Genomic DNA, 24,836 nt, shown 5'->3' on the forward strand with positions numbered 1-24,836 from the left:
CCTAAAGACATTTTGGAACCATTTTGAGACATTCTCTAAACATTTCGGAGATAGTTTTGAAACATTGTTGAGATACTTTTGAGACCATTAAAAATGCATGTTCAAGATATTTTTGAGACCACTTTGAAAATTTTCGAGACATTTTCAAATTATTTTCGAGACACGTTTGAGTCGTTTTCGAAACAATTTTGAGACAGTTTTGAAATTTGTGTTTCATTTGTATGGAACCCCTGTTTTCCAGAAAAGGGAGGGGCGTTCAACTGTTATGGACATATTTGTTTCCTCTTGAAAAATCCACATGCCAAATTCGGTTTAATTTGCTTGGTTTGTTCTTGAGTTGTGCAGAAATTTATTTTTCATTTGTATGGAACCCCTCCCTTCCAGAAGACATACATACACTAAGGTCGTTTTTTACGCGGTTTTTTACACGGTTTTTTTTTTACGCGGATTCCGGAATTCAAGCGGTTTTTTTACGCGGATTCCGGAATTTACGCGGTATTTTTTTTTTTTTGTCCGGATTTCGGTTCCCCTTCACTCGGAATGCAAAATTAACGATGTTTTTTTTTTACGCGGATTCCGGAATTTACGCGGTTTTTTTTACGCGGATTCCGGAATTTACGCGGTTTTTTTACGCGGATTCCGGAATTTACGCGGTTTTTTTTACGCGGCACGTATCCCCCGCGTAAAAAGCGACTTTAGTGTACATACATACAAATTTTGACGTCGATCGGTTCGGTAGTTTTCGAGCCTATATGGATCAAACAGACAGACAAACTGGACTGCATTTTTATATGTATAGATTACAACATCAATATTTTAGAACCTAAAGAGTGAATATACATTTATTGGATTGAAGCGTTCATGTAAATCTATTTTTACAAATAAAAGTTTGAATGAGAAAGGCTGGGTCTGACAGCTAGGTGAATTAATTTAGGTTTTTATTTATGTTTTATTTATGTTTAATTTCTGTTACAATTTCGTTTTTGTTTGTGTTTGTTTTTTATTCATTTATGTTTCATATTTGTTTTATTTATGTTTTATTTTTGTTCTATTTTCGTTTCATTAATGTTTCTTTTCTGTTTAATTTCTGTAATTTTTTTGTTTCGGTTTTGTTTCATTGCTGTTACATTTTTGTTTTATATTTGTTTCATTCTTGCTTCATATTTGTTCCTGTTTTTCTTTTGTTTATATTCATTTTCATTTTTGTTTCAGTATTGTTTGATTTTTATTTAATTTTCATGTCATTTTTATTTTATTTTATTTATTTGTGTTTCACTATTATTTCACTTTTGTTTTAGTTTTGTTTCATTTTAGCTTAACTTGGTTACAGTTTTGTTCCATTTATATATCATTTTTGTTCAAATTTTGCTCAAATTTTGTTCCGCTTTTGTATTATTTTCGTTTCTGTTTTGTTTTTTTTTTTTGTTTCATTTTTGTTTTAGATAAGTTTAATTTTTATTTCATTTTTGTTTACGTTTTGTTTTATTATTGTTCATTAATGCTTCAATTTTATTTCATTTTTGTTTTACATTTGTTTCATTTTTGTTTGATGTCTGTTGATTTTTGTATCACTTGTGTTTCATTTTTGCTTCAGTTTTGTTTCATTTTTGTCTCACTCACATTATACATACCTTTGTTCAAGTTTCGTTTTATTTTTGTTTTATTTTGGTTTCATTTTAATTTCATTTATGTTTAATTTTTGTTCAAATTTTGTTCCATTTCTGTAATATTTTTGTTTCATTTTTGTTTCAGTATTGTTTCTCTTTTGTTTCATATTTGTTTTAGATCAGTGTGGCTTTTGTTTAATCTTTGTTTTAGTTTTGTTTTATTTTTATTTCATTTTTGCTCTTGTTTTATTTCATTTTTGTTTAACTTTTGTATCACATTTGTTTCATTTTCGTTTAATGCTTGTTTCTTTTTGTATCATTTTTGTTTCTTTTTTGTATCAGATTTGTTTCATTTTTAATCACTTTAATTTCACTTTTGTTTTAGTTTTATTTCGTTTTCGTACCATTTCTATTTCATTTTGTCTCAATTTTTGTTTCATTTATGTTTCATTTTTGTTTTTGAAAATGTTTAATTTTTGTATTGCTTTCGGTCCATTTTTGTTATATTTTTGTTTCAGTTGTGTTGCATTTCTATTACATTTTTACTTAATCTTTGTTTCAGCTTTGTTTTATTTCTCAATTAAACAAAAATAATGAAAACTGAAGCAAAAATTATCGAATATAAGTTCATTTTTGCTTTATTTTTCATTATTTTTGTTTAATTTTTGTACATTTTTGTTTCACTATTGTTTCATTTTAATTTTTTTTTGTTTTATTTTCATTTAATTTAAATTCCTGTTACAGTTTTATTCAATTCTCGTTTCTTTTTTGGTCATTTTTTTCATATTCGTTTCTTTTTTTGTTTCAGTTTTGTTTCTTCTTCATATCAGTTTGTTCCATTTCCATTTTTCATTGAATTTCTGTTACACTTTTGTTTAATTTTTGTTTAATTTTTGTATCAGTTTTGTTTCATACTTGCTTCAGTTTTAATTATTTTTGTTACATTTTTGTTTCAGTATTGTTTCATTTTAATTTTTTTTCTTCTGTTTTTTTTCATTTTTTTTTTAATTCCTGTTACAGTTTTATTTAATTTTTGTTTCTTTTTTGGTCATTTTTTTCATATTCATTTCTTTTTTTTTGTTTCAGTTTTGTTTCTTCTTCGTATCAGTTTTGTTCCATTTCCATTTTTCATTGAATTTCTGTTACATTTTTGTTTAATTTTTGTTTAATTTTTGTATCATTTTTGTTTCATACTTGCTTCAGTTTTGCTTCATTTTTGTTATATTTTTATGCCATTTTCGTCTCATTTTTTTTTTGTTTTAATTTTGTTTATTTTTTGTTACATATTTGTTTTATTTTGCATTTCAATTTTGTTTCATTTTTGTTTATTCAATGTTGCATTTTCGTTTCTGTTTTATTTTTGTATCATATTTGTTTCATTTCCGCTTTGATTTTGTGTCATTTTTGTTCCATGTGTGTTACATTTTTATTTCATTTTTGTTTCATATTCGTTTTTTTTTTGTATCAGTTTTGTTTTCTTTTCGTATCAGATTTGTTCCATTTCCATTTTTCATTTACATTATTGCATTTTTGTTTATTTTTGTTTAATTTGTTGTGTGTTTCATACTTGCTTCAGTTTTGTTTTTTATTTTCGTTACATTTTCTTCCATTTTCGTTTCATTTCCGTTTAATTTTTGTTTCAGTTTTGTTGCAGTTTCGTTTGTTTGATTTTGTTTCTCTTTTATTCATTTCGTTTTAATTCTTGTTTCATTTCTCCATATTTGTATTTTTTTTGGTTAAAGTTTTGTTTTATTTTTGTTTATACATTGTCGCATTTTTGTCTCACATTTGCTTCAGTTTTGTTTCCTTTTTGTTTAATTTTTGCATCATTTTTGTTTCGTACTTGCTTCAGTTTTGTTTCATTTTTGTTACAGTTTTATTTCATTTTTGTTTTTTTTTTCGTTTTATTTTTATTTCAGTTTTGTATCATTTTGCATCATTTTTGTATCATTTTTGTTCCTCTTCTGTTACATTTTTGTTATATATTTTTTCGTGTTAGTTTTAATTCTTGTTATATTTTTGTTTTATATCTGTTACTTTTTTATCTTTGTTTCATAGTTTTTCTTATTCATTCATTTTTTCTTTAGTTTTGATGATTTTGTCTCATTTTTGTTTCATTTTGTTTCTGTATTGTTTTATTATGTTTTAGTTTTGTTTTAGTTTTGATTTTTTCGTTTCATTTTTGTTTTATTTCTGTTTTATTTCTGTTTCATACTTGTTTAAACTTTGTTTTGTTTTTGTTTCATTTATTTTTGCATTTTGATTTTATCCTTTTATTTTTTATTTGATGTTTGTTACACTATTGTTTCAATTTTTATAATTTTTTTTGCATTTTTGATTATTTATCTGTTGCATTTTAGTTTCATTTATATTTGTTTCATTTCTGTTACATTTTCGTTTTATTTCTCATTCATATTTGTATCATATTTGTTCATATTCGTACATTTTTGCTTCAGTTTTGATTATTTTTGTTTAATTTTTTTCCATTTTCATTTTAGTATTGTTTTATTTTTATTTCATTATTGTTTTTCTTCTTTGTTTGTTTATTTCTGTGAAATCCCTGTTTCAATTTTTGTTCATGTTTGTTTCGTGTTTGTTTCATCTTCGTTTAGTTTTTTATTTCATTTCTTTTTCAGTGTTGTGTCATTTTTCTTTCTTATTTGTGTCATTTTTTTTTCTTTTATGTTCGTTTATGCTTCATTCTCGTTACATTTTTATTTCATTTTTGTTGAATTTTTTCTCCACTTTAGTTTTAGTTTGTTTTCTCGCTTCAGTTTTATTCTATTTTTGTTTCGTTCCTGCTTCTTTTTTGTTTGTTTCTCTTTATTTTTGTTTCGTTTTCGTTTCAGTTTCATTCCATTATTGTTTCATTTCTCTTATATTTTTGTTCCATATCTGTTACAGTTTTGTTTTATTTTTGTTTCATATTTGATTCACTTTTTTTTCTCATATTTGTTAATTTTGCTGTCAGTCTGATTATTTTTGTTCCATTTTACTTTTTATTTTTCCTATCTTTCCTATGTGTTTCATTTGATATTATTTTTCACATATGTTTTTTGTGGTTCAATATTCGTTTCCTTCTAGTTTAAGATTTTTGATTTCTGTTCGATATATATTTCGTTTTAGTTTTGTATTTTTTGTTTCATTTTTGGTTAGTTTGGTTTTTGTCTTATTTCTGTAATTTCTAGAGAAACATTTCAAAAGGTTCTATCTGCTTCAATCGATTTTTTGACCGATCACTTTCATTCAATATGCACAAGTTGATAGCGTAGGGATCACTCTAGCCTGAACGAAAACCACGCTTGGGAGAGATATTAAAGCTGAGCCATTACAAAAATGAAAAGACGCTCTGGAAAAGCGAGAAAAGCAGATAGGACCTTTTGAAATGTTTATCTAGCTTTTAGTTTCATTTTCTATTTTGTTTTTGCTTTTTCCGTATCATTCCTGAAACTTTTGCCATTTTGTTGTAATTTTACGCATATATAACATTAATATAATGTTTGCCTATGTATAGATGTTCCAATGGGCTAATAGTTGTTTGTTTGAGAGGTGTATTGAAGACACAAATATTAGAGTCAGTACGGATTTTTGATCGTTGTGACGGCTTTGGCAAAAAATGTGAAAAATAATTTCGTCTTTCCAAAAAATATACACCTTAAAAAATGTTTTTGTGAAGAAACAAATTAAAAAAATTTAAAAATTTTCATATGAAAAGATACATTTTAAGAAAATCTTATTTTCACTAATGGAAACTCAGGAGAATTGCATTAGATTGCAGCTAAATCGTGAGCTTACAAAAAACATTAAATTGAACCCCGAACTACACCGAGCACTTTTGTGAAGACAAGAAATCAATTGGATAAAGTATTAGAGTACTTATAATTGCATTCAAATTAAAATATCACAAAAACACGAAAAAACCTCTTTCAAAATTTCAGAGAAAAATCACTTATTTATGGACAATTTTACCAACGATTATGGCTAATACTTTCCGGTGAATAAACTCACAAAACTTTTGTTTTTAATTTTGTGTCAAAGCATTATTCAAGTGCTTAAAAAACATACATATTCGGCAGAAAAGAACGGAATAATTCAAACAAATTTTAGAGTAAATCAATTCAGTGAACTCACAGCATTATCAAGTAGTTAATATTTTTCTGTCACTCGGCAACAAATTTGCTGATAGTGATATAAACTAAATGCCAAGCGTATTGTTGTAATCTTGTTTTACTTCTTAGAGTTCAATTTTCAAATATTTCATTTTCATTGCCACTTTGTAGTTTTTTAAACTCCGCATCAACTAAAAGATTCTGAAAATACTATTTTTGGGTGGTATTTGGCCTTGCTCTGATTGGTCGAACTTTGCATTCGAAACAGGACTCTAAATTTTTCAATAGTACAATATTCAGTAACAAAGAATCACATTTTCCCTTTTTTTGGTGGGCGCTTAGCTGATTTTTCAATCGATTGCTGCAAGAATGGAGAAAATTCGTTAAAAACTGATTGAGTTATAAGCATTTAAAGAACAATTTTCGTTGTTTCAATTTGTACCCCTTTTTTAGAATGTTGCCGTGAGACGTAATTCTACGTCAAAAAATCCATCTTTTAATTTATATCAACAATTTGTGCAGAAATATAATTTGGTAGGATTTCTAAAAGAAGTTTACAGTCGTCAAAAATAATAGGGTATCGTTCAAAACTTTTGTAGGCAAAAAAAATTCCATTCGTCGGTTCTTCAGTTTAACTAATCTGTTGACTCTCCGTTTCGACTGTAGATAATTCGGCTCACGTACTGTACTTTCATGCTTTAGGCTAGACGATAGTTTTCTAATATTATTCGCAAAAGTTAGATATGTAAACTATCATTAACAGGGCTTACGTTTAACTTCACCGAATCGGAAAGAAAACTTCCAGCCGATCCGCACTGAAAAGGCCGCAAAATTTACTGACCCCATAGTTGCAGGGATGAGCAGCTTCCACACAGAAATTATGTGGTTTTTGTTGTTTCCTTCCGGGTAAATCGTTTTGTGGCTCGGCAGCTTGTTGATTCGGGGGGTGTGCTGAATAAATTTTGACCAAGTAAAAACCTACGCAAGTAGAAATATCCAAAAACCCTTTTTCTTACACGTTCACTGTTGGTTTGACAAATAACACAGTCCTAAAATTGGTCCCCCTTTCAGTAATCTCAACTTCAAAACAAAGCCCCTTGATCACGCAGGAGGCCCTGATGACCGTTTGCATTAGCATAGTCTTACTTCGAAATGTTTTCACCGCCTCCTGCAGCTCTCTGTGTGGAAGTTAAGATTGCTTGAAGCTGTCTATTATTATCAGTCCGACTGCATCTTCAGCTTCGGTAATTTATTGCCTCTCTGTTTATCTCCCAGTCATCCGATAAAACATAAACGAAACGCATGCCTGCATGTACCATCAAAAACCGGTCAACCCGTGTATGAACAATTTACAAGGAAGCAATGGCGGGTGGGGGGTAAATGAGGGGGCACTTCTTCCCCTTACCTTGTCAAGGAAACTAATCGGATTGTTATGCTTTTCTCTTTTTCTTCGCCTACTACAACTACTACCGACCGACGCCTGCTGTTGCTGCTATTGTCTGTGAACAAACCCTGGATCACCTGGATGACACCCGGCGGCGGTGTTGGCTGCTTCTGCTTCGGCTGCGGTTTGCACTGCGATGTGCCATTGTTTGTTTGTCTGTTTGCTACGGAACTGGACTCTTCTAAAACAACACAACAACAAACAACAAACCTCCGCAGGGCCCAATTGGACTGGACGGTCCCAAAGGTGAGCCGGTAAGTATTCGTGTTTCGAGATGTTCTCTCTCTCCATTCCTTCCTTTTTTGAGTTGAATTTGCCCCGAAACGTTCAATTACATCTATCTCTATGCGCTGCCGTTTGCCCCCCTCCCTCGGGGGGGCTGTTGGTGGCTGTACGCGGTCCACTGAACGAGTTTTCAATTAAAATCTTCGTTTTTTTTCTCTCTGTGTGTTTGGATTGTCTCATCCCTACAGGGTCGGCCCGGCGACAAGGGTTCGAAAGGCGAGGTCGGAATGCCACCGATCGACGTGTTCCAAACTGTGAAGGTAATTTATATTCGGTATTTGCTGTCAGATCTGAAATATGGTGATTTAAAATATGAGAACGAACGAATGGAGTTTTTTTTTTGGTTTAGATAATAGCAGAGACCTAACACGAAGTATTGGAACAAATAACAGTAGGCCGTGCCCGCAAAGGCCTAATATTACGTCTCCATTGCTGCCCGCTTCGATTAGATGGAATTATGATCGTTTCAGCGAAATTAGCTGCCTCCAGAGTAGACCGGAAACTTCTAGACTGGATACTGACACGTAGCACCGTTACTAAATAACAAAAAAGGTCCAAGTTGGCGAATGGCCAACACACTGTGTCCACGGCGGTGTCGATTGCAGTCAACGAGAGCAAAAAAGGCCAATTTTGAAACCACCGAGAATCGTAAATCGAACACCGTCCTAACAAGGGTACCGTTTTTCGTGAGCGACAGTGACATCAACTAAAAAAAAGCGTTGCCCGAAAATTGCCCATTCTAGCGATGATGTCGAACTTTGATAAAACAGCATCGACGCGATGCATTCCGCACCAGATCAAAAGGGTTAATTAAAATCCCCCGTGCCGTAGGCCCCGAAAACCGGAATCCCAGCACCAGGAAAGAGGGGGCATATTTTCGCGCTTGACCTGTCAACGACCCTCTCGTAGTGATTTTTCCCGGTGAACGATTAGCGCGAGATAATAGGAAAGATAAGCACCACACCCGTGGCTTAGAAGGGGAAGTACTAAAAACTGAAACCGACGCCTAATACGAGTGTACACTACGGGATGGATGTGTCAACCGCCGTCCAACGCCGGCTTTGATGCACTGTCACTGGCAAAGAGCGCAACAGTATAACAACCCATACCTCTACTCTGCGAAACTGCTTCAACTCGATCCCCAGCAGACTCGATGGCAAACGATGTCAGGTCATTTACGTAAAATTGAACTCGGAATTGCTGTTTCCTGCCGTTCTCTGGCTCTACATACAGAAGCGCTGCTAAATGACGACCGTACGAGCGTCCAACGCAGAGTGGAGCGATCTGATATCAACTTTTGTCATTAGATCCTAGATTCCAGTGTGCGCCGCTAGCCATGAGGAACCATGCAGTAATTTTTGCTCTCTTTTCTTTTTTTTCACTCCATCTCATCTTCTCGAATGCGGATGACGACGGATTGCCCGCACCCCCAACTCCGGGAAAAAAAAAACTTCATTGTTCAACTACGGCTGTGTCTTCAGGGATTAAAGCGTTCCGTTACGACACTGCGGGGCGGCTCTCTGGGATACGCTGAAATCGTAGCAGTTAAGGTAGCCAACCTGCAAATCAGTCGCGTGTTTTTTTTTTCGCTGTGGTTTGCTATTGTTTCCTAATGCTAAATCGTCCGGATCTTCCCTTTGCTTCACGCTTGATATGTTGCACTTAACTTTGTCACGGTGGCATGAATTGACGGTCTTCGGGAAGAATGGGATGAGGTTTGGATACTTTAGCTTTGTAGTTAGTCGATGTTGATTTTTTTTTCTCTAGATTTTGTATTGATGTTGAAATAGATGTTATTTGGTAGTTGAGTGTAACAATTATCGGAATATTAAAACAGCTTCAATTGTGGCGGCACTAACTCACAACACCTTTCAAGCTGAGTAGCTCTTCTTACGCACAAACGATTCAATAACATTTCTAACCGGTTTAATCGAGTATTTCACCACAATTTAACGGGGTTTATTCATATTATAGGTTAACAAGTTTATTATCCAGCGCTTAAAACTAATGGAAGTTAGTTTAATAATCCACAAACTAATATCGATTACAACCCCTATCCCGATTCCAATTGAAAAGTAAATCAAACATTACAATCGAGGTTGAAAGTTTGTGACACACTGGCAAACTGGGCATATTTTTTGATATTTCCAAAAATTTGCACGTTTATGACATATTGAAAGTTTTTTTGACAATGTTTTCCGATATGTTTGACAATTTTCACATTTTTGAAATTTTACCATTCTTGGTATTTTCGACAGTTCGACAAATTTGACAGTTTTGACATTAAAGATGTTATGAAAATAGATGATATTTTTGTTATCTGGGAACACTTTTGAACATTTTCAAAGCATTGAAATATTTCACTCTTTTGACGTTTAAGTAAAGTTAACGTTTTTGAAATATTTGACATTTCTAAGATGTTTGATGGTATTTTCGAAATTTTTTACATTACTGACATTTCAGGCGTATTTACCGTTTTTGACTCTCCTGCTCATATTTTTTTAAATTTCTATTGTTTTTATATATATATATATATATATATATATATATATATATATATATATATATATATATATATATATATATATATATATATATATATATATATATATTTATAGGGTAGGGAACATATTCTAAGCAGCTCATATAGGAGTATTTGAATCAAAAACATGGCCAAAATACGAAAAAAAATTTAAGTGTTACTCGTGCTATTGTTCCTTTTTGCATTCTCTGATACTTACTACATTGTATGCAGGCCATCTTGAAATTATCTGAGTAGTTTAAAAACGACAGTAACTATCATAACCTTGGTATTAGTTGGAGCCCATGAATAAATCACAAGTTGTTCTACGCAAAATATAAACTTCCACTCATGTTATTATAACTTTAAAGTGATTCTTGAGTGTACATTCAATATGGGTGGTAAAAACAAAGGTATGTTGAGTAAATTTGTGTCGGTAATGTGTTGTTAAGGTTGAAAAACTTCTTCAAAACAAGGCCTTGCCATACACGTGTTTTTCAGTTCTTTTGATTACCAAATTTTTTACAAAAAAGGATTTTTGTTTGAGTTCCCAGCAAGTCCCAGCAAAAGTTCACCGTTGGAAAGGTTATGTGTTTCTGAATAAATAGTAGAATGAAAATCTGCCCCATGCTCACCCATTCGTGATTGCGATTAATGCGAAGTTGGAATGCTCAGATTTGCTAAATCTTTTTTTTTTTTTGACGTTGGACTAACGTCTATATCGAAGTTAGGCACCTGAATTTGAAAATCTAGTAATTCAACCAGGGAAAACCAGGGAAAAGTGGTCAGGTTTTGAGCGCTTATATATCAGTCATTTCGTTTCAGAATTTCGGGGTTTTGGCATCAACCGATCAGAAATTCTTTTACGGTTGAATTCATGTAACAAAAATAACCTATTGTTCGAGATACACTATTGAAAAATTGATAAATCACATCGATTGTCTAAATCATACCGAGCAACCAATCACCACCTCTCTTCACAAGCACAGTCGACACTAACGGATACAACCGATCTGACTTTGTAAACAGTCTCGCAGCTTTCAACCAATAGCGAGCTCGCTTTCGGTAGTTGCAACAGGTGTTTCAACACCGTTTTATAATGTTTCTTTTATCATTACCACTGAACAGATTCCAAACACCAATGGCTTGATTGATAGGGGAAATATTGCGCAAGATTGTCATATAATAATTTAAATATGTTTTCGATACTAAACTAGTTGAAAGTTGTGTTAAAAGTCGTGCACATTCAACCAATCACAAGCTCGCTTCTCCTTTGCTCGCGGATGGATTTTTGCTTTGGGCTATATAATAGCCTGCGTCGTCTCATATCAGTCATCAGTTAACAAGTGGAAGGCCACTAGAACGGTTCTGATTAATCAGCAGAGGTGGCTGATTCCAGTGGCGGAACTGAGCTGCAACTGAAAATTAATGAACCTTCCACCTCTTATGTGAAAGTGCTTTTCGATTTGTTGTTGAGTCTAAAACTCGGAACTACCGGATCTGACGCAATTAGCAGCTCACGAAACATGTCACCGATAGTTCTCTCACGTGATCCTTTCCCGGCATTTATTTTCTCGTGTTTTCGGTTTGCTTTATTCATGCTTTCTTAGGCTCCATCCGAAAGTTTGCCAATGGGGCTCGAAGATTAAACGATTATTTCACCTCCTTGAATTAGTAATTTGTGCACAGTTGTTGATCACCCATACAATTTTACGTAATAATGAACGGTAGCGTTAGACTTAAATTTTGATGCATCAATTCTTTCGCCACTCGAAACCGTTGCTAGCAGCGTCTGAAATCGCTGGATTGAATTAAACCCTCTAGTGCCCAGTGCCGCCTCTAGACGGTCTTCAGTTGAACTTCTAAAAAGCTTCAATAAGAACTTGAAAAATGTTTATAAATATTTGGGCACTAGACGGTTAAATCGACTCCTGTTATCTCAAAAGAAAATTCTGCATTGAAAAAAACGTATTGCTGTAACACTGTTATAGCTATTTCCGAAGCCAGCGTGCGGTTCGTCGACATGTAGACCAAGTTTGGCAAAAAATTCTCTTTAAGTTCGCTGTTTGATGCTGTTGAGCTGATCGATGTTACCTGTTTTCAAATATTGAGATTAGGTAATATTTCCATTCAATTCTTCTCCGAAAATTTATTATGAAGTTTAATTTCAATGTTCAATATTAAATTTAAATTCAATATGAAATCTGCTCTCTGAAAAAACAGCAAATATCGACAAATCAATAAAAGTCTGCACACGGACTATAAAAATCTTCATTTTCAGATAAATTTGCATATCTGGTATCTCTGATTACTATAATACGATGGTGACACTGTATTTTTACTAGTATGAAAACACATAAAACTGGCATAACCCCTTTTGACCATGTTAAACGACAAATTTTTACTTAAGCGGGTATTACAGGAAGCAAATATTTGCTATTTTCGGTACGGATTTTATCTTGCGCAAATAAAATTCGTACCAAAAATAGCAAATATTTGCTTCGTCTAATACCTGCTTTAGACTCAAGTTTTTTAAATCTATTAAAATGGGACCATTTTGCATATACCAACATATAATATACTGTATAGTTTGTTTAGAATGCACATTACTCTTAAAATAGTATAGCGTGAAAAAAAGACAGAACAGTTAATTAATGGCAGTGGATTTTTTTTTTTCAAACAGCTAATTACACACAACATTGATTTTATACGAATGAATATTTCTTTGTTTTCTACTCACTTATTTTAGTTTAACGTATTTAACATTTTGTTTTCTAAATTAATGCGATGTATTAATTGAGCCAAAAATGATATCTATTTCAATACTACATGATCCCAGTTTTCCAACTACGAAATTTGGCACACAATCGGATAGTTCACATTTTGACAGTTTATACTGGTTTCCTATATTCGCTTCGCCAGAAACTGACTATTCTGACACCGTACTTATTTAAATTATATTTATAATTAAAATTTTAAATTATAATTTTGAAATAATTCAATATTATTAAATATTTTATATTATATATACTGTTCTCAGTTTCGCTGATGACAACTGAATCCTCAAACATAACAAAAGATGGGAATATAAATGAGTAATGATATTCATTAAAACACTACGACGTAATTTTAGCCATAAGAAAATTTTAATTGCCCTTTAGGGAGATATTTTTCCAACTTTTTGAATTTTTGATACCAAAATTGAATTTTTCATAAAAAAATCAACCTAATATGGATTTTTCTGCTTTATAAATGAACATTTTGGGTTTTGTCCGACTTTTGTTCGGAGACCCGCCACTGTGCGATGGTATCAGGCAGCAGCGGCGGAGGTAGTGGGCAGCTGCATTTCTTCATTCAGTTCGGTTCCCCTTCGATCTGAGTTGGACCCCACCAGCGGTAATCCAATTCAGATATCGTTGGGTAAAAACAGCCAGAAACTGCACGAGCCAGCACCGCCACTAGGAAAGCTACCTCCATTTAGTGTGTGCGCAGTGTGCACATATAGCGTATGTGCATCTGCATAGCTATGACATTTGCGATAATAGTGATGATAGCTAACCAACCCATGTGTATTGATAGCTAGAGCTGTTGCTAGCTATAGCGTGTGTAAAGCAGGTATTAGACGAAGAAAATATTTGCTATTTTTGGTACGGATTTTATTTTGTGCAAATAAAATTCGTACCAAAAATAGCAAATGTTTGCTTCGTCTAATACCTGCTTAAGACATAGCATGTGTAGCATATTATGGCTATTGCGTGTATATCCAGCGTGTGTACGGATAGTTATAGCGTGTGTGTGGATAGCTGCTGCGTGTGTAATGATTAGTTATAGCGTTTGTATGGATAGTAATAGCACATGGTTGGATAGCTTATGCGTATGTATAGATAGTTGTATCGGATATATGGATAGGAATAGCGTGTGTATAGATAGCTTTAGCATGCGTGTATAAAAAGCTACAGCGTGTGTATAAATGGTTTTTACGTGTGTATAGATAAATATAGAATGTGTGTGGATAACTATAGCGGGTGTTTATCGAAGATTATTATTGTTATTAAAAATATTAAAACGTCTTAACGAACACAGTTGTGAAATTGATTTTACAGCAGCGATTTTAACTTCTTCACCCGGTCTTAATTCATCGAGGAAAAATTACTGCCTATAAATGATCAACACTTATTTACTAGAAATTTCATTTAGATCAAAACAGGTTCTTTTGAGTATCATAAATTATTGGTAAAGAGAGTTGCAAGTTTTCTCAATGAGCATTCATTAAATTTTCGTTTTTGTTTCTCGGTGCGCGGTTTTGATTTTGTTTCTCGCACTCAGAGAAAGAAACAAACTTGTCGCTATCGTGAAAAATTACAAAATAATTAGAAATGCTCTAAATCACAATTGAAGAAGTTAAGATATTTTCCTGTCACTCGCCAAAACCTTGATAACTACTACCGAAAAACGTGTAATTGAGCTCTTGCTATATTTAGTTATTGAAATAAACGTATTTTTTTTAAAAACATGAAGTTATATGCTGGGCTGGAGCTACCCTAGCATGAGTTTTATCGATTTAATGTCAAACAATTTTTAAATTCAAAATTTTCGTTTGAATCATTCTGGGCTCCAATTTCAGATAGTTTCGTTAAGTTTGCTTTTTGCTTAGATAGGAAAATTTTACCAATTCGCTCAATTAAATGATTGTCTTGGTAGTGTAGCTACGAATAAAGGTTTGATTCGAATATGTATGAAATGACAGCGAATAATTAAAAGATATCCATTCTTTTAGTATATATTATTATTTATAACGTTTTAACGTTTCAGCATTCAGAAATGCACTGTTAGATAAAATTGCAGCAAATACTAGAGTTGCAATTCTCTCTATTATTTGTTTTAATGGAATATAAGAATACCGTAGTCCAACGTCATGCGGTCGTGTCTTGAATACCACCCTCCTACTTTTATTGAATTAGCGCATTTATCATGCTTTCGACTGTAAAAATTTGATTATTTTACTCATATTGTGTGATAACTTACCGAGAAATACCTTATTCGGGTTGATTGCGCAATGCTATTTTTAAAAGTTTCTGTTTTTGAAGGAAAAAATCACAGGAAGGTTGTATGCAAAGCCACGACCGCAAGGTTGAAGTAGAATACTTTTACAAGAAAGATAACCCGGTTGCTTGCGTGTCAGTCATTTTTTCTAGTAAATAAACGTTGACCGTTCATTGGCAGTATTGTAATTTCACTTTGTTTGATATTTTGAATCTATTTTATTGAATATTTTTAAAATTTTGCGCAAATGAGAATTTGAAGTGCTGCCGAATTGTAATATGCACATGCGATGCGATTCGCCTTACCGTGGTGGAATGTACAGCTCTTCTTAAGGCGAAGTAGAGCTATACATTTCAACACATTTCGTCTTGCCGAATCGCATCGCGCCGTCATTTGCGTTCTGCATAACCATAGCCAAACACTTAGCGACGCAAACACGTAATAATAGCCAGAGCATGCTTGTAGATGACGATAATCAACTTTGGATTATAGCGCAAAACGAGAAAATATTAACTCTTCAAATATTCATTTGTGTTCTTCAAATTTCAGTTGATCTCTGATATCTGATGTCTGTTTAGTATCTGATGAAGGCTCTTATATAGGCCAAATAATGCATTCCCAATTTACTAGGTCCATAACTCTGTCGACCGTGCTTGGGAAAGCAATCATATAACGACCAATCAGAGGTCTAATTTTTCGTTTTGACAAGGCTTAACTATTTTCAATTTACAATAGTGTGAATAATAAAATTACAATTATCTTCCTTTGGGAAGAATCTTAGAAGATTTTCCAATCTATTGCTGCAAAAACGAAGGAAATCCATCGAAAACTAACCGATATATTAGCATTTGAAATTGGACATATTTTACACTTTTTTCGGTTCTAGATTTTCATTTCACATCCCTATGTAGCCGAACTTCCTGAGAGAAGTATTCTACTTCAAAACTTGAAGAAACCCTCAAATGTTACCACTAAAGATCAAAACAATGATCAAGTGATCCAAGTCTTACAAAAAAAAAACCCCAAACGTCCTTCAAGAAGCACTCGATCTTAAAATGTCAACGAAGTCGCTTCAAAAGTTAGTTTAAATAAAATTGACAGTTCCGAAATATAACAAAATTGGTATAGCTTAACCATAAAATTGTAAAGGACGCAAGAGACGCAAAACGCAAATGCTAAGAAAAAATGTTCCATTGGATGAGTTGAGTTACGCATGATCTACTGGAAGCATTGCGGTTTCCAATATTATTCATACCAGAAAATATCAGACGATCCTTTCAAAGCGAGTGATTTAAAAGACGCTTTAAAAGTAGCAAATCAATTATTGTCAAAAAAGTATTCACCAGAACAAGCTCTTACTATATACTGTACTTTTTCGAATTTCAGAATAACTGCAGAGGGGTCATTCCATACGAAGTGACCACGAAAAAGCACAAACTTGGACACGACCATCACAGATCTTGCTCAAAGTTGGGAGAATTATTCATCTACTGTCACTTTGGAAAAATCCTAAATTTGGTGTCGATCTCTTTTTTCTTACAATTCATAGACGTAAGATGTCCGAAAAATACTGATAGATGATTTTTAAAGAAAATATACCAAGGAATCCAGAAAAAATATGAGTTTTGACCGGAAGTGTTGCCAGATAAGTTATTTTTGTATTTAAAAACTAAATTTACATTTTTCGGCAAATGCAGCCATTTTTATTATAAATTTGATAATTTCATCGTGTTCCTTGGATAATTTTACATAAGGAACAACTATCATTCCGAGGTATATGAGCCAATCTCGAGATATAATATTTTTGCGAAAAAAGTTGTAAACTTCGTAATTAATTTTTTCACGATTTATAGACGTAAGACACCCGGAAAGTAGTGATAGCTGAATTTTAAAGAAAATAAACCAAGGAATCCAGAAAAAATATTATTTTCGACATGGAAGTGTTGCCAGTTAGATAATTTTTGTATTTTAAAACTAAATTTGCATTTTTCGGCGAATGCAGCTAATTTTATTTGAAATTTGATGGTTTAATCGTATTTCTTGGAAAACTTTACGTAAGAAACACTTATCACCCCGTGGTAATATGAGCCAATCTCTCGAGATATAGCATTTTTACGAAAATAGTACTGAATTTCGTTATGAATTGTAAGAAGAAGGAAAAAGAGATTTTTGACTGAAATTGCGCGACTTTGCAATAAAGAGGGGGGTCCTGGGGAGCGGGGGGTATTCCAATCGACACCAAAATTGGGATTTTTCCAAAGAGACAAAAAAAGCAAAGCCTTGGTGCTACATTCCGATTCGAAACTTGACCTTTTGTTTTACTATACACAGACTTCGCAGCCAACCGTTAGGTGTACAGGACAATTGCGGGGCTAGCGCTACGATCCTTCTGACACTAACAGTCTCTCCCGAGTCAGGACTCGAACCTACGACGACTGGCTTGTTAGGCCAGTATCGTACCTCGAGACCAGCTGAGGAGGCTTTTCCAAAGAGACAGCAGATGAACAATTCCCCCAACTTTGAACATAATCTGTGATGGTCGTGTCCAAGTGGCATGTACACTTCGTATGGAATGACCCAGAGGCAAGTTGATATATCACTGCTAGGTGATCTAACTTGACGAAAACTTGTTAATAATAAGTTTTTATGCCTAAATATAGAGCTTAATAGAGATAAAACCACTTTAAGACACATTTGCTATCTGAAAACTCATTAGAATAATTTTGGCCAAGTTTTTGTTCTACGTACTCCTATGTGCAGCTTTAGGAACCGTCTGTGTATAGAGACGAAACATTCTAAATGTATTGGGTGAAATTCAAACAGTAGTATATCAATCTGTTCTCTATCGCTTTCTCTGTAAGAATTTATTTTCAGATTGTAAAACAATGTTAGCAAACCAATCGAGGGACACTATTCCAATCACCCCGAACCTATTTTGAGCAGTTTCCATCTGTTTTGCAGTCGATTTTTTCAGCACCCGAAGTGGCTCCTGAATGGCTGCAATATAGGGCAATTTGTTTAGAAAGATGTTTGTTCACAGATTTATTTGTGATTAACGGTATTTCTTATATTCATAAGACAGCTAGACAATCAAAGTTTTCGTTTCCATCATTCGAATTGTCGATATTGATCAAAATTCAGGAGTTAAAGGCCTGTTTTCTTCGACTGATTAAAATAGGCTCCACTGCTTAAGTCGTTCCTTACCCTATACATGAAACAAACGTTGATTTATTTCTATCATTATCTAAGTTTAAACATCTTTCACGTTTTTAAATTTACGACATAATTTTGACAAAACGACATTTTTACCTTCGTTTTGTCAAAATTATGTCGTAAATTTTGAAAATATTTTGACCATTTTTATCAACGGCTCCTAAGCGACAGTATACGGAGCCGCTTGGAAAAATTTTGTTAATTGTTAGAAAAACGTTTTGACGTAGGCCTACGTCTATCTGGAGGATAGGTGTTTGAATTCAAAAATCAATCAATTCTACCATGAAAAAAGTGGTCAGGGTTTGAGCGCTTATGTATCAGTCATTTTTTATCAGATTATCGAGGTTTTGGTATCAATTGATCAGAATTTTTTCACACGATTGAGTTGTTGTAACAAAAACAAGACAATTGAGATACTATTAAAAAATAATAGGAAAATTACATGGATTATCCAAATTATACCAAGCAACTAATCACTATTTTATTTCCCAAGCACAGCCGACACTAAAGTATACAACCGACCTGAACTTGGAACGATTTGTCGTCGTTGTTATTTTTGTTATTTTTTTTTCCAAACATGTTTATTCCAAAACCGTACCGATATCATACAGATACTAAGTGAAAAAGAAAAATAAGGCAAAACAGTACCGGTCATCTCATGCCGGGTTTCGTCCGTATACCTTGCGACTTTTAAGGAGAACTTGGTAGTTGCAAAAGTGCCGAAAATGGCTAGACCCGAAATAACCAGAGAACAAGAGCAATCGGCAACTGGCACCTTCTGGAATTTTCCCCCTAGCAAAACGTTGCTGATAGCGGTCAAAATCATGCAAATAAGCTACAATCGAATTCCCACTTATTTTTTTAGTGTTCATCTTTCCATCGCGGTGGAGCTTATCGAAATGTTTTACTTTTCTTGCCATTTCCTATTCTGCTGCGTTCCGCTCTCTTCCCAAATAACTGACGAAACCTTGATATAAAAGGCACCATTCGAACATTTTACCATTATTTTCATTCTAAGACCCTACTGGTAACAAACGGACGCCAAATTTTTGTATTACAGTTTTACAGTGATAGCAGTTTGCAGAATAGTTTCATTTGTCTCGTCATTTGAATACGATGTATAAGCGCAACTGTCAGAAGCGTGTGAAGGATCGATCAGCAGGAGACGATTTCTCCGAAGCTTAGAAATATAGAAAAATACCGCAATCCCAAGTCATGCGCTCCTGTCTTGGATACCACCCTCCTACTATTTTTTTTTTCAAGAGTACCCTCTTTGGTTTGTAAATAACCATTTTGGACAACTAAATTTCCGATCAAAAAAAAATGAAAGAATTTTTTTTTCAGTGGATGATCTCAAAGTTTTTGATAATTTGGACAATCTCTCCAAAACCATCTCTTGGCAACTTTTTTATAACTCTTGTCGTCACCGAACGGTTATGGTCTCAGAGGCAATAAACCCAAAACCGATTCAAACACGAAAAGTTTTTGTTAGGGAAACTTCCTACCTACAGAAATACCCATTTTGATTTTAGGTTTCTGAATTGTCTATCAAAAAACTTCTTTCGGAAAAAATCTCAGATGAACGGATTTTCGACGTAGGACTATTTCTAACCGTACTATATTAAAATACATTCTGCAGAAACTAAAACCTAGGTGTAACGTTGGAATGAAAGTTTTCAAACAGTAATACTGATGTAACCACATGATTGATCACAATAATCAATATGTCGTTGGATTGATAAAATGATGAACAATTTGATGATTCTCTAGTTATCATTATCACTTTATTGTCGATTTTTCGAGGTCGATTTTTCACGAACAATGTACCAATCACATGCGAGCACGCCTGGCACAGACTCCATGAGTAGACACCAACTGCCTGCTATGATATCTTGTATAGCAGTGGTAAAAAAAATTTGACAAAATGTCCCTGTCTATTTTGATGTCTTGAAGATGAAGCCTTTTCGGAAAGTTCGTAACCACCTTCACTATCGGACTGTTTTACGTTCTGCTGTTAGAATGTTATTAAAAATCTTTGAATAGGTAAATAATGAATGAATTCAATATGACAATCCTTGTTGCATCCCGCGGTGGCGGTATAGAGGGAAACCAAATTCATTTCATCTTGATATTAGAGTTCCCACATTTGTATTTGTAGCTTTTAATAATTTTTTTTTTTTTCATTTGCATCTTCAACATAATATTACTTTCCATATCATTACTTCGAATTGAACAACAACATACTAATCGAAAATTAATTGCTGAGGTTAATGTTGTTTATCATTCTAGGCCGGTTTATTTTTGAAGGTAACAGACATATGCCTTTCAAATATGGCATCTTCGTTGTTTTTAGGTATCTTGAAACTGATTAATTTTTCTCGGATTCTGTTTACTGATAAAACGTTTAAATTGACCTGAATTTAAAGTTAACATGTTCATAAAATTCTATGTCCTTTGAATATACATTTTCGTTTGAAAACTGTAATTCTTTATCGTATTTTTTTCCACGAACTTGTAACTGCAGGAAATTTTTTTTTATGTGGCATCTTCACCGCTTTATGATCGGTGAGTGAGTTACCTTTCACAAGACAAAAAAATATAGAAATAAGTTTAATTTCTACTTAATCGTACTCAATTTAGACCTAAATAGAAGGTTGCCTTTCGCGTATTGAAGAAAATTGACTGTATTATAATGAAAGGTATTCATCAATATTAAAGAGAATATTTTTTCCTCTAAAATAGAGTGCTGCAAATTAATAATCAAAATTCAGACCCCGCTCAATTTCGGCAACACACCAGAATTTTCTCTGTTGCCAAAATCGAACCATGCCAAAAATGAACGGTTCTCTTTTTATGACTTAATTTTACTTTCTAGGTAGCCAAAGACGACATTAACAGTCACTATGGCCACCAATAAACTAGTTCTAGTTTCAAGTCGTTTGAGGTATCGCTTGATGAAATTAGGGTGACGACCTAGATACTAGATATTACCATCCAAGTAATTAGAGGCATAGTACTGCTCTGATCATCATCGTTATATTACCGGAATATGTTCCGGTCATTACTCAGGAACCGTTTTAACGATTCCGGTTATCCGCATTAAGCTCAACATCCTCCAAACTACCTTTCTTTCGCTAGATGTTGAGCTAAAATTGCTTAAACAAATTAAAAAAACTAAAAAAAATGTGTTTGAACATACTCGCTTGTTTTTGGCACCTGTGTGCCAAAATCGAACTATGCCAAAAGTAAAACGAGCACCAATCTAACGGATCCTCAAAAAGAAATATAAAACTATTGTAGTCCGACGTCAACTATGCGGTCGTGTCTTTTTTTTGTCTTAACGAAATTTTTTTTGACTGTAGAATCTCAAATTCAATATTTTTAAATAAAAGTTCAAACAATTCCCTAGAAGTCATTGCTTGACCACTTTTCTCTATCTCTTGTCATTTTTCAGATATATCGATTTGAAACTAAAATTTCACCCCTTTTCAAATAATAGTACATTTTAATTTAAAAAACAAAATAACCTAAATTAATCCACCTAGCGGTCAGACCCAGCCTTTCTCATTCAATTTTTTATTTGTAAAAACAGATTTACATGAACGCTTCAATCCAATAAATGTATATTCACTCTTCAGGTTCTAAAATATTGGTGTTGTAATCTATACATATAAAAATGCAGTCCGGTCTGTCTGTCTGATCCATACAGGCTCGAAAACTACCGAACCGAACGACGTGAAAATTTGTATGTAGGGGTTTTTGGTCCCGATAAAGGTTCCTATGATAGTTTGAAACCCCTCCCTCTTCTGGAAAGGAGGGGTCCAATACAAATGAAACATACATTTTTGCACAACTCAAGAACAAACCAAGCAAGTGAAACCGAATTTGGCATGTGGATGTTTTAAAGGGTAATAAATATGTCCATAATGGTTCGACGCCCCTCCCTCTTCTGGAAGTACATGTTTCTGCACAAATTTCTGCACATCTCGCGAACTAATCAACTAAATGGAACCATATTTGGCAGGTAAATGTTTTTAGTGGTAACAAATATGTTCCATAATCGACCTCAGGCAACATTTTGGATTGTATGATAGCAACTTCCGGTTCCTGGAAAAAAGCCAAAAATGGACGATTTCCACCCAATATAATAATATCCGGATAAAAAAGATACACAGGAGCTATATTCGACCACAGATACCTTTTTGAATTCTGAAATGGCGACCTCCGATTTCGGAAAACAGCGGCAAACGACCAAATACCACCCAAAAAGGGGGATATTTTCGGAATCGTAATGATGCACTGGAGCCACAAATCGACTTCAGACACCATTATGAATTGTAGGATGGCAACTTGTGGTTTCTGGAAAACAGCCAGAAATGGCCGAATTCCGTCTAACATGAGTATCTCCGGATCTAGAATGATACACAGCAGCTGAAATCGACCAAAGACCCCATTTTGGATTCTAGGTTGACGTCTTCCGGTTCCTGGGAAACAGCGGAAAATGATCGGATTACACCCAATATGGGTGTTTCTCCAACCAGAATGACGCTCAGAGGCCAGAAAATATCTTAAATACCATTTTGAAATCCAAGATGGCGACTTCCGGTTTGTGAAAAACAGCCTAAAATAAACAAATACCATCCAATATGAGTATCTCTGGAACCAGAATGATGCAATGAGCTAACAATTGACCTCAGGCACCATTTTGAATCGCTAAATGGCAACTCATAGCAAACAGCCGAAAATGACCAAATAATACTCAACATGGATATTTCCGTAATCGAGATGATGCATAGAAACCAAACATTGACCCTGGACACCATTTTGAATTTAAAGACGACAACTTTTAGTTTCCGGGAAACAACCAAAATAACTGAATACCTCCCAATATGGGTATTTCCGGTGTCAGATTGATGCCAGAAAATCTGCTGAAAATGACCGAATACCACCCAACATAAATATATTCAGAATTAGGGCGATGTACAGAAGCCAAAAGTCGAGGATGTTGTCATTTCGAAAAAAAAAATCATTTTAAACGATTTGTTATTTGACTTTGATCATATCCTATGGCCGATTCGTCGTGCTTTTGACGTTGGACTAACGTCTATATAGAAGTTAGGCACCTGAATTTGAAAATCTAGTAATTCAACCGGGGAAAACCAGGGAAAAGTGGTCAGGTTTTGAGCGCTTATATATCAGTCATTTCTTTTCAGAATTTCGAGGTTTTGGCATCAACCGATCAGAAATTCTTTTACGGTTGAATTTATGTAACAAAAATAACCTATTGTTCGAGATACACTATTGAAAAATTGATAAATCACATCGATTGTCTAAATCATACCGAGCAACCAATCACCACCTCTCTTCACAAGCACAGTCGACACTAACGGATACAACCGATCTGACTTTGTAAACAGTCTCACAGCTTTCAACCAATAACGAGCTCGCTTTCGGTAGCTGCAACAGGTGTTTCAACACCGTTTTAAAATGCTTCTTTTATCATTACCACTGAACAGATTCTAAACACCAATGGCTTGATTGATAGGGGAAATATTGCGCAAGATTGTCATATAATAATTTAAATATGTTTTCGATACTAAACTAGTTAAAAGTTGTGTTAAAAGTCGTGCACATTCAACCAATCACAAGCTCGCTTCTTGTTTGCTCGCGGATGGATTTTTGCTTTGGGCTATATAATAGCCTGTGTCGTCTCATAGCAAGTGGAAGGCCTCATCAGTTAACAAGTGGAAGGCCACCAGGCCGGTCTTGTATAATCAGCAGCGGTGGCTGATTCCAGCGGCCAAACTGAGCTGCAGCAGAGCCAGAGCGGTGGTATCAGGCAGCAGCGGCGGAGGTAGTGGGCAGCTGCATTTCTTCATTCAGTTCGGTTCTCCTTCGATCTGAGTTGGACCCCACCAGCGGTAATCCAATTCAGACATCGTTGGGTGAAAACTGCACGAAACTGCCAGAACTGCCAGAAACTGCACGAGCCAGCATCGCCACTAGTAAAGCTACCGCCATTTAGTGTGTGTGCAGTGTGCACATATAGCGTATGTGCATCTGTATTGCTATGACATTTGCGATGATAGGGATGGCGCTGTTGCGTGTGTATGGCTAGCTATAGCGTGTGTAAGACACTAGCATGTGTAGCATATTATGGCTATTGCGTGTATATCTTCAGCGTGTGTACGGATAATTATAGCTTGTGTGTGGATAGCTGCTGCGTGTGTAATGATTAGTTATAGCGTATGTATGGATAGTAATAGCACATGGTTGGATAGCTTATGCGTGTGTATAGATAGTTGTATCGGATGCATGGAAAGGAATAGCGTGTGTATGGATAGCTTCGGCATGTGTGTATAAAAAAACTATAGCTAGAGCGTGTGTATGAATAGTTTTAACGCGTGTTTAGATAGTTATAGCATGTGTGTGGATAACTATAGCGGGTGTTTATCGAAGATTATTATTGTCATTCAAAAAATATTAAAATGTCTTAACGAACACAGTTGTGAATTTGATTTTACAGCAGCGTTTTAACTTCTCCAGCCAGTCTTAATTCATCGAGGAAAAATTACTACCTATGAATGATCAACACTTATTTACTAGAAATTTGA

At 34.2% G+C, this 24,836-nt stretch overlaps 1 protein-coding gene across 15 annotated transcripts in view; it reads left to right on the forward strand.

The window, feature by feature from the left end:
- The window catches only part of LOC129718367 (collagen alpha chain CG42342), a 373,251-nt gene that overhangs the window by 240,411 nt on the left and 108,004 nt on the right, over positions 1 to 24,836 (forward strand). For 13 of the 15 annotated variants that reach the window (XM_055669088.1, XM_055669087.1, XM_055669090.1 and 10 more), the window contains 3 exons: positions 7,379 to 7,414; positions 7,634 to 7,705; positions 8,927 to 8,995. In XM_055669088.1, the coding sequence (XP_055525063.1) occupies positions 7,379 to 7,414; positions 7,634 to 7,705; positions 8,927 to 8,995 (177 nt within the window). The remainder of the gene's footprint in view (positions 1 to 7,378; positions 7,415 to 7,633; positions 7,706 to 8,926; positions 8,996 to 24,836) is intronic. The other 2 variants (XM_055669093.1, XM_055669095.1) reach the window with 1 other exon arrangement.

Source organism: Wyeomyia smithii, chromosome 1 (assembly GCF_029784165.1).
Source record: "Wyeomyia smithii strain HCP4-BCI-WySm-NY-G18 chromosome 1, ASM2978416v1, whole genome shotgun sequence".
NCBI classification, from domain to species: Eukaryota; Metazoa; Arthropoda; class Insecta; order Diptera; family Culicidae; genus Wyeomyia; species Wyeomyia smithii.